The sequence below is a fragment of the Paroedura picta genome, chromosome 15, assembly GCF_049243985.1.
Source record: "Paroedura picta isolate Pp20150507F chromosome 15, Ppicta_v3.0, whole genome shotgun sequence".
Taxonomy (NCBI): Eukaryota; Metazoa; Chordata; class Lepidosauria; order Squamata; family Gekkonidae; genus Paroedura; species Paroedura picta.
Window position 1 is genome coordinate 4,768,465 of NC_135383.1, and position 11,207 is coordinate 4,779,671.

An 11,207-nucleotide genomic window follows, 5' to 3' on the forward strand; every position below is an offset into this window, starting at 1 on the left:
TCAGAAATACTAGCTGCTGGGCATCTTGTTTGCATTGCCCTACTGGAATCACACCTTCTACCTGAATCCTGGGAAGATCAAAGCTGCTATGCCTTCAGTTCTGCTGGGAAAATATTCCCCTGGCTTTGTGCAGTTTGCAATGGAAACGCAGATGCTATCGGCAACACAACAGCAGAAATACTCTAAGCCTTTTTTTTGCAGCACATTACAAAAGGTTAACATGTCATGCTGCATGCTGTGGGCCCTTGGAGATAGCTGGGGGGGGGGGTTGTTCACTGGTTTTATCACTGACTCATTAAGCATTACTTCACAACGGGACTTGAGTAAGTGTTGGGTGACACTATCGAGCTTTGCCAACACCAGGGTGAGGCTGGAAACCTTAACCAAGTTCAGTATTTTGTTCTCATGCCCTGTGAATCAATGGGAACAGAAGTAATCTCTGGCCAACAGGTAGCACAACCTACGTATTTCCAGCCTCCTTCTCTCTTTCAATCTCTTTCTCCACATCCTCTTGTTGCATTGTTAGTGTCCTGATCCGTAAATGGCAGGCATTTAGTTCTTCCCTAAAAATAAATGCACGCATCTCTGGTTAGGCTTTTTTTTTTAATTATTTATTTTACAGATCTCAATCCCAATCCTTTTAATACAGCATCTGTCATGGCCTACAACCTTCTCAGTGCTTGACTGAAAAGGATCATCTTGAGAGAAGGTAGAATTGCCAGAACTATGGAATCTCAGAAAGGATTGGGGATACCACCCTCCAGGTGAGACCCCCAGAATTGCAGTTCATCTCCAGGCTACAATGATCAGTTCCTGTGGAGAAAATGGATGCTTTGCTACAGTGAACTTTGTAGCGTTGTATCCCATTGAGGTTCCTGTCCCCCAATGAGGAATTAACATTTCTGGAGGAAACTTCTGTGAGTCTGTAGACCCCACTGAATTCTGGGAGTCAGAGACAGGCTACAATACCACCTGTGTCAGATTGCCTTTCAGTGTGGGACCTTCCCCAGCCTCACCAGCAGACTGGACTCTGGGCCTCAGAATACCAGTGTTAGTAAGAAAAGGACAAAATCCCTAAGAACCACCATGTACTGTAGATAAAGGGGGGTGGGGAAATACCCTGACCTGGTTTTTCGAAATATTATACTCTTTTCTTTGGCAAGGTTGTCAAGCTGGTTTAAGTTCCGACGCAAGTTGAGTATGCGAACTCGATCCGGGTAGCTCATGGGTCTTCTGCTGCTCTGGGCTGAATGCTGTCCTGAGATCTCCCTTGTGGTTAGAGACGGTGGAGAATATTTTTTTTACATATAATTATTTTTAAACAAAATCTTTATCTACCCAGTACATTTTAGCCCTAGCTTTCCTCCAGGGAGCTCAAGGTGGTATAAGTGATTCTTCCCACCCCCATTTTTTCCTTGTTTTATAAAAATATGGATATCCCATCCTTTCAGTTAAAATCTTCCAGCTGGCTGAGCTAAATAAGTAACACAATACTTAAAATAATATCTTATTTTAAAAGACAACAGTAACAACAAACAAAAGGAGCAGAGAGACCAGTTGGAAGATAACAGATAAAAATGAGTTCCAGATGATCTTTTTCAACAGCAGTACATATCAGCGTCTCTCCCATAGAAATTCAACTTCTCTGTTCAAAGTTTCCTTGTGCTTCATACCTTGCACACACAAACAGCAGAGTGCTGAACCAATCTTCCATTGTTTCAATGAATTATTTCAGTTAATTGTCAAAGGCTTTCATGGCTGGGGTCAACTGGTTGTCATGGTTTTTCCACAGTGGCACTTTGGCGTGGAGAGAATTCCATCTTGCCATGTCCTACCTCTGAAGTTGCCAGCCATAGCTACTGGCGAAACATCAGGGACTAAAACTATCAGATTACGGCCGCACAGCCCGGAAAACCCCAAACAACCACTCCATCGTTTCGTTGCATTCAATATTTCCACATTTTGTATACAACGCAACTGCAGTTTATCCCACATGCACATGTGACTGGACACATCACCCCAAAAAAACCAAATCTGATACAATTTTGCATATGGGAGTGTCAAGATGATACCTGCTTGTGACTCAGGTGTGCTTTTGCGCATTTTCAAATCACGCCACAAAAAGCACCCTGATGCAATATGCACTGTATACTCTCATTTGGTCACTTTTGTTTTTTTGCAGTGCTTGATCCATGGAACCTTGGTCTGACCCACAAGGCAATTCTTACAGCCTCTCCACCTGAATTAATTTTAAATACCTTCTCGCCATGTGTAAGCCTAATGTGCAACAGACATTGCTGATAGTTGCAGCCACACTCACCCACTATCATCAGAATCTTCCCTGTCTCCTTCAGAACTAACTTTGCAGAACCCATCGTTGTACTCCTCTTCACATTTGAGTTCTGATAGAAAAGAGAGAGACTCTGTCCATTAACTACATACTGCCTGCACTGCCCCTTTTTGACAAGCCTACACACGATAAGGAGACCCAGAGGTGACATCTTAAAAGCTTTATTGCCGAGTCTACTAGGGGAAAAAATAATTCTTGTCACAAAATATATACAAAGGCAATTTTACACCTAGGGACTTAAAACAGACAGATCTCTCCACCTTGGTGACAGAGCTGTCACTGACAATCAGCTCTAAGTGCTGTGCAAAGGAGGTTTATAGTAGCTAAAAGGAAATGCCTTCATGCATGTGGTTTACCTTGTTCACACACACACACACACAGCTACGGGTACTGGAGAAAGTGCTGTCAACTCATGGCAACCCCTAGTGAGGTTTTCAAGGCAAGCAATAAACAGAGGGGTTTGCCATGCCCTGCTTCTGTGTAGCAATCTGGACTTCCTTGGTGATTACCCATCCAAGTACTAAGCCAGGGCCAAGCCTACTTAACTTTTGAGATCTGACAAGGTGTAGCTTGCCTGGGCCATTGAGTTTAGGGTACACATCCAAAAGAGGGTATCAAAAACCGTCAAGTAAAAAATCTCACTAAATATTTCGATAGCCCCACTTATCAGATCATGGTGAAAGAAAGTTTGCGGTTGGCCCTAATAAGGTCTTTTTGCTGCCCTTGAAGATTGAACATTTTGCTGTAACCCTTTCCCACGTCAGCGTGCCAAAGCCATATGATGTGATCAAGTGCTGAAGGGGTGCTAGCTCAGCAGCAGAGCATTTGTTTTGTATGCAGAAGACCATAAATACAATCCTAGACCTTGCAAGATCTCAAATGCCTGGTATTAGGAAAGACCCTGCTTCTGCAGAGAGTTGTGGCCCATCAGAGCAGATCAGCCTTTCTCAACTTTCTTACCACTGAGAAACCCCTGAAACTTTCTTCAGGCTTTGAGAAACCCCAGACGTTGTGTGATCATGCAGAATATGGTTGGGGAACATAGTTGTGTGTACCCCACCTGGGGCCCCTCCCTGCAAAATTCTTTCCAGAACTGATCTCTGTAGTTTGGAGATCAGCTGTGATGTCAGGAGATCTGCATGGACCCTACATGGCGGTTGGCAACCCAGGGGGGGACAGAAATGTTCCTAAAACATGCTGGCAAGTCCCTTCCCACACAGAAGCAGGACAGCAAAGACTCCAATGTGCTTGTTCCCTGAGCAGTTAAAATGTTCATGAAGATTCTGTATCACTGTACCAGACTGGCCTATCGATGCCAGAGGCTTCTCACTTATGTGCAATACTTTTCATTGTGAAATTGCACCATTTTATAATTTAACCTTTCCAGCTCTCCTCAGCTTGTATGGATTGTTCTGGTGTTCCTTCATTTTCCAGCTCTGGGAAGCATAAGTCAGGAGTCAGGTTCTCTACGGAAAGACTGGGAGACTTCATATCCTCCATTGGGCAAGGTTTTGTTCTTTTTATTCTTTCAAGTGAAGATTAAGCTGGAATGAAAACAATTAACATTAGCGCAAGAACTGTTATCCAACCCTAGTTGGGCTGTCCTTTGAAAATAATATTTTTGTTCGCAAACAATAGAAAACTCCTCTTTTTGCCTTGAGACCCAAATCTGGCTGTAATTTGTTCTTATGCATTTTACTACTTGACGGAACGAATGCCTTCACAATCAGTTATAATCCCAGAAGATTTCCAGCCGACACCTGGAGGCTGGCAACTCTACGTATAACAATGGCTATCACTGTTTAACACGTTTAATTCTGGGTGTAAACTTTGTTGGTCGTAAAGGTGCCACTGGATTTTTTAAAAAGTATTATCTTAACGCATTGTTTGAAAGAGCCATGCCTATCATCATCAATAACTCCCCTGTTGAATTTCAGCCTGCTAGGACACAGGAGGGTATTATTTTTTTTGGGGGGGGGACCTCAAAAACACAAACGCCTGGCATGTAGAATTTGGGACATTCCCCCTTTCCCTCCCCTCTCCAAATTTTCCCTCACAAAACCTTTCTTCTTCCACCCAGCTTTAATCACCGCCCCTCTCAGCCAATGGTATCGCCCAACCGCCGTCAGAACGTTTAAATTTGCCCCAAGGGGAGCCGCGTGCAAAGGACTCCGCCGCCTACCTCCCCAGCGCTTTCCGGTTGTCTGTTTGGGATGGTCTCTAAGGCAACGGAGCGAACCAACGTGGAGAAAGGGGGGGGCATTGAATGAATTTTTAAGAAGAGGGAAGCGGCGCGCTTATCGCCTTCTCAGGACTAGAGCCAATCGAACAAGTTCCCTGAAAAGAGAGGGATTTATTTATAAAGACCTGAGGGCGAAGGAGAGGACTTTGTTGTTCATCCTGACCCTCGCGGATATGGTATGTTCTTAACAGTTTATACCGAGCAGGTGGCTCTCCAGAGGGACGTGGACTACAAGTCCCATGATCCCCTGCTGTTGCTGGCAGTGGCTCATGGGAATTGTAGTCCATGCACTTCTGGAGAGCTACAGCAGCCACGGTTCTGGGATGCTTCCCGCAATTTGTAACCCCCCCCACACACACACACACCTAGCAGGGCTCCTGCAGTCCGAAATTGAAATAGTGTATATTTCCTTTGTCTTCCATTTAGTGTTTTTCCCCCCAAACAAAATCCATTAAAGTAATGCGTTAAAAAAGCTGGACAGTTTATAAATATAAGAACAAATCTAGAGCCCTTTTAAATCTGTGCACTTTGATTTCCTCCTTATATGTCCCTGGGATGCTGGGGGAAGCTGCATTAGTTGGATTTTTTGCCTGTTGCTGCTCTCAAAATGCACAATAAGCCTCAGATAGCCTGGGCGAGTTGAAAGGTGCTGGTGTGCAATAGATAGGTTTATTTATCTCCTTCTGCTCAGGAATTCCTGCACAGTTGCAGAGGACATGGGTGGTACATGTAGTTCAAATATCCCTGTTTATCAGGGACAATTGTGGTCAATTGTGGGCAGGGTTGTTACTCAAAGACAGGCAATGGCAAACCACCTTGGGATGTCTCTTGCTTTGAAAACATTGCAGGGTTGTTGTGGGTCGGCTCTGACTTAATATTACTTTCAGGAATTGGGGTGGGTGGGTGGCGAGAGTGGGGGAGTTGCATTTCCTTAGTGACTAGGCACGATGCAACTGTAAACTGGGATGAGCACATGTACAAGCCATGGAGGGGGCAAGATTCTTAAATTGTGCAGTTTCAGCTCACTTTTCAAATTTAGCCCTCCTCATACAACTTTGGCAGCTGGCGTTCCTCTCAAGAAATCTATCCGGCAAACCCTGAACAAGTTGCCTCTTTCTTCAGTGTGCTTCAGACGGCGTTTTATAAGTGCCAGGGAGACCATTCTTGCTTGTTGCAGAAGTGGCCTGGTGGTTTTTGTCCTCTCCTCCCAATGCTGCCATACTTAATTAAGGCATAATCACAAAGGAATTTATGAGACTTTTATAGACCTGGAAGGTCGGCTGAGCGTTCGCCTTAGGAGTGCCATTTCGGTCTACCGGTCTCTGCTTTAAAAGCTCACCCTCGTCAAAGTTGAAAGGATCCAATCATTAAAACAAATAGACCATAATCACGGGTAATGTCCCTTTCATTCCGTAAGTAAGTGCCACTCGCTTGCAAAGAGCCATTGAAAGCAAAGGTTCCAACCTCAAGAGACCCGCTGGGCCTTTAGAGTGGCAGAGAATATTTCACCAAGCAGAACTTCTGTTGATTTGTTATAATTATTAGCCATGGCAGACCTGGTTTTGCATGCTTTGGCAAAAACTCCACGTTTCTGATCATGGGTATTTGATGTGCTAGGGTTATCAGCCACGGGCTGGGACCTGGACATCTCCCAGGATTAGAACTGATTCAAAGACCACAGAGGCCAGTTCCACTGGAGGAAATGGCTGCTTTGGAGGGTAGACTTCCTTCAGGTTGCACCCCCAGATCTCTGGGAATTTCTCAACGTGCTGCTGGCAACCCTGCCAGTGATTCTAGCTTGGCAGCAGGTTGCATGAAGAAGCCAAGCCATGCAGGGGTGGCCAAACTGTGGCTCTCCAAATACCCATGGACTACAATTCCCATGAGCCCTGTTGGCAGGTAGATCTCCAGGTCCCACATGGAGGCTGGTATTCCTCAGATTAAGATCTGGGAGACCCAGGTTTGGATTCTGAGTCTGAGTGCCTTTAGCCTCCAGAATGAGTTTCCTAAGATTCCACAGGCTTGGGATGCATGTTCTGGTACAAAATCACATGTCCATCATCAGGACAGTGCCTTCTCCTTTCTTACTGAGCATGCTCGGATTGTCCAGGCAACAAAATCCATTCCGGATGGTCATCTTAGGACATTGCTTAGGAGTGCCCGTTAGCTTTCTCCTTTCTTTTTCCCCGCTCAGGCTGGCATGTCGTCAAGAAATATCACTGATTGAAAATCATCAGCCAAATCCTTTTTCAAAAGGCTCCCTTCCCCAACTCTCCACCCCCCGCCCTGAATACGCACATCTTCCTGCTACCATTTTTGGCTCCTTTTTCTCCCCATTTTTATTTTTAGAATTGGCAGGGAGAGTGCTTGCTTCTCTAAAATGGAACCTTCTGCTATATCTGAGTGACAATTTCTTTGTTGCCATTTTTAATTTGCATTTCACTTTCCCCCTCTGATTGCATAAATGTTACCAAGGGAGAAGGTGGTGGGGGAAAGGTAACAATACCTTATACTGCCTTGAAGCTGGAAAGATCTAGGATTTTGTACATAGGGTGCAGGCTATTTTACAATACTCAGGTCATTTCCCATGGTAATAAGTGCTGACAGAGGGCCTCATAGGTTCGCAATTGGCAACTTTCTTTCTGCGAGCTCGCTTATTAAAATGCAACTATGATCACACCGCCTTATTTCCCCATATTAATGTTATTTTTAGGGCTACATTTTGCTTCAGGGTCTGTGACTGCCAGTGTGGTACGCACAAAAAGCCCATGCGCGGTTCGGTTTTGTGACAACAGTTAATTATCTTAAAAACTACGCTGCTCTCAGCCTTAAAAACGAGCGGTTGGATACAATCAGGAAGGTTGCCGGAGGGCATTGTTCTGTTTAAACCTCAAACAATGGTAACTCTACAAACCTAACGTTTTGTTTATCCACAGTTCATGCATCTGGATTTTTCTGTGAACAACAGAAGCTGGCTTGTGCACCAGAAGGATGCAGAGAGGACTGAACAGATTTCTGCGGGAGATCAAGCCTATAGGTAGCAGATGCCAACTCTAAATACACAGCGAGGTTTTGAGGTGGTCTTGGCTACGTTCATCAGAAAAAGGCTTTCCACAAAACTTGCAACCCTTCGATACCAGGGCCAAGTTATATGTTCTCCATTCTTAATTATTTTTACATATATTCTCATTAACATTGAGAGCGGGGCCTACCTCACAGGGCTGTTGCTCAGATGCTCGAGATGCTCAGGAGCCGCAACCATATCCATTTGCATGAACTGCAAGACTGAGAAACTGGGATTCAGTATAGTGAGGCTTTTGTTTTAGGTGATATATCCTGCACTGCTGTTTACAGATCTAGGTTTTTCTTGTCTTTCAATGTTTCCAAGGTGACAACTACTATAAGCTAAAAATTTCCCTCTGCGACAGGAAGGAGGGGGTTGCAATAAAGTAACGTGCCACCCATTTTGCCCCCAGGGTAGGTAATAATCTTCTCCCATAACCTCTTTTGCCACGCTTTCGACTGGATGGGGATGTACTTTCTGAAACCTCCAGCCATTTAAATATTGGCATGGTACAGAGTGCAAGAAGAGCCGGGGAAAAAGGAAGATCTGGGGATCTCAAGAGAGAAAGGCAGTGCCTTTTAAAATAGCTCAATAAAAAAAAGTCTAATATTGGTATCTCACAAAAGAGACAGATTAGGTGAAGTATTAATGCTCACAACGGCTTGCGATTCCAGGAGATGAAGCACAGCTGGGATCTGAATTGTACATTATGAAGAAAGAGATGATTTGTACATTTATGCATATTGATCTTCTTCCCCAAAACACTACTTACACCCATAACCGGGTATTCAAAGGGCTCTGCAGTACAAATTGTATGTGTTGGTAGCTTTTGGCCCTGGGCTGCTAGGGAAAGAGAGATGTTTTAAACAAATATTGGGGGGCCCAGTATTTGAAATTTCTGTAAGGCTTTGCAGAGTACAAAACCATCTCTCGCTTTTTGGCACTTCAGACTAGCCCTGGATGAGAATTCTAGTGGCCAAGCTGTGAAGAAGAAGAAGAGTTGGTTCTTATATGCCACTTTTCTCTACCCAAAGGAGGCTCAAAGCGGCTTACAGTTGCCTTCCCTTTCCTCTCCCCACAACAGACACCCTGTGAGGGACGTGAGGTTGAGAGAGCCCTGATATCACTGCTTGGTCAGAACAGCACTATCAGGACTGTGACTAGTCCAAGGTCACCCAGCTGGCTGCATGCAGAGGTGTGGGGAATCAAACCAGACTTGCCAGATTAGAAAACACTGCTCTTACACTCCACCATGCTGGCGGTGTGTCAGGGTTTAGTTCAGTCCTCACGGTTATCCTGTACACAGCACATAATCTCCCACGTGCAAAACTGAATAGACTGATGTTTTCTATTAAATTCCTATCCTCCAAGGAGGTCAGGGTAGCTTACATGGCCCACCCACCCCTCATGTTAGCCATTCAACAGGCAAGCAAGGTACACAAGAAGTTGCCTCCTCCTGAATCAAAACATCAGTCCCTCAAGGTCAGTACTGTCTACTCAGACTGGCAGCCGCTGTCCAGGGACAGGTATGTCTTCCACATCCCTTATGGCCTAGTCCTTTTAACTAGAGATGCTGGGGATTGAACCTGGGACCTCCTGCACGCCAAGCTGATGCTCTGCTACCAAGCCATTGCCCCTCATAGGTAACTGAGGCTGCGACTGTTCCTTGCGATGTAGTCATGCAAGAGAGACCGAGAACATACCTAGAAGAGCTGGAATGTGAAAGTTTCTCGGAAGTGAAAAACAGCTCAAGGCCAAATGCATTTTACTTCAGGGCCCAAAATGACTTTATGAGGTGTGACTCCTGTTTACCTGCCTGGAACAAAGAACCCACATGGGGATAAACAAGAAGCTCGCCACTTCTGCCCGATGATGTTAGTCCGTCCGTCTTGTGAATTTCTCCCGCCTGGCGAGCTCCCATCTGTTCTGCATTCCCAGCAGATCCAGCCATTTCCTCTGCAATGAGTTCTTCTCTCTCTTGCAGAGCTGCGGCTAGATAACCGGCATCTGCCAAAACTCCCTCTTCAGCACCTGAGGATTACTCATGCAAGAGCCCTGCCTTTTTATTTCATCAGCTTAAAACCCAGAATGTTCTATGTCGGGTTCTGCTCATCCCACTTTAAGCATTGGAGAGCACACACAATGGTACATGCACAGAGTACCACTCCTCCACCATAGAATACCCCAACTATGTGCTAGCACACACCAGTCTTTCTACAAAAGAACTGCCACCATGCCTCTGTTGCATCTCTGCGTGAGTCATTGGCCCTGCCTTCTTCTAATGAGCTTCCCTTCAAGTTGGGGGATCCTTTTGCCTCTTTGAAGTGTTGGATGTGATTAGATCACTCAGTCACTCCGAATGCAGTAACACAGCAAAATTACCCATGCTGCCCGTGGCATATCTGTGTGAGTCTCTGCTCTGGTTCAAGACTTTCCAATGAACATCTTTTGGGTAATTCTTCTGCATTTCTATACTGGAGTATTCCGGCATGCCGGAAATGCAAAATTACAACTCAAAGAGGAGTTTGCCTGTTTTGTCTCTGTATAAGGTTTTAATGGTCTTATATTTTTATTGTAAATCGCCACTGGCCGGCCTTGCTGGGAATGGCAGTTTAGAAATGCAATAAATAAATAAGTCAGTGTTGTGCCTTGCTTCCTTCTAGTTCTCATCCACTGGGGATGGCTAATTCTGCCTTCCACCCATTCGATTTATAGACATATTCCTGAATCACTCCTCACACAAAGTAGTTTTCTGTTGCTTTGCTGCATGAGTGAATCCTCTGGGTTTTGGCTCCTTTTAATCATCCTCTGTTCAGGTGCGTAATTCTTCTGCATCTGCAATGTGTGCGTGTATCAGCCTGCTTGGTGTAGGGGTTAGGAGTGCCGACTTCTAATCTGGGGAGCTGGGTTTGATTCCCTGATCCTTTGCATACACCCAGCTGGGCGACCTTGGGCTCGCCACAGCACTAATAAAGCTGTTCTGACCAAGCAGCAATATGAGGGCTCTCTCAGCCTCCCCTCCCTCACAGGATGTCTGTTGTGGGGAGAGGAAAGGGAAGGCAATTGTAAGCCGCTTTGAGACTCCTGGTAGAGAAAAGTGGCATCTAAGAACCAACTCTTCTATTATAGGGCCATCTGCTATTTTTGGGGTAGCCGAAGGTGGCTCTCCACATGTCCAAGGACTACAGTAACCATGAGGCCCTATGGATTTAGAAGGGCGTAACTCTTCGTAAAATGGCACTGTCGGTCAACCAGTCTGCCCAAAGGGCTAAGAACTGACTGACTGAGATCTCTAGACTTGGGGGACACCTCAGCCCAGTAAACAGCAATGTCAAGCAATGTGGATTTCCATGAAAAACCTGTCTGGGATGCTTTGACTTTGCGAGAGACGGGACATTGCCGGAGGGGTGCGTGTGACATTATCTTTCCCCGGATTATGGGACAGATTTACATCTCCGAGAGGCGCATTTCCAGAGATTACCCGACTCAGACCGTCTTGTCACCGCGCTCTCCGTTCTGTAGCATCTATTTAAACCACTACCACGAACACT

The 11,207-nt window shown here is 45.4% G+C and overlaps 1 protein-coding gene across 8 annotated transcripts in view; it reads right to left on the minus strand.

Moving 5' to 3' along the window:
* Nucleotides 1-11,207, minus strand: part of CFAP74 (cilia and flagella associated protein 74) — a 96,445-nt gene that overhangs the window by 54,308 nt on the left and 30,930 nt on the right. For 5 of the 8 annotated variants that reach the window (XM_077311954.1, XM_077311951.1, XM_077311949.1 and 2 more), the window contains 5 exons: nucleotides 4,533-4,687; nucleotides 3,730-3,894; nucleotides 2,321-2,402; nucleotides 1,126-1,269; nucleotides 465-563 (listed from right to left, as the gene is read on the minus strand). In XM_077311954.1, the coding sequence (XP_077168069.1) occupies nucleotides 465-563; nucleotides 1,126-1,269; nucleotides 2,321-2,402; nucleotides 3,730-3,850 (446 nt within the window). In that variant the 5' untranslated portion in view covers nucleotides 3,851-3,894; nucleotides 4,533-4,687. The other 3 variants (XM_077311953.1, XM_077311950.1, XM_077311955.1) reach the window with 3 other exon arrangements.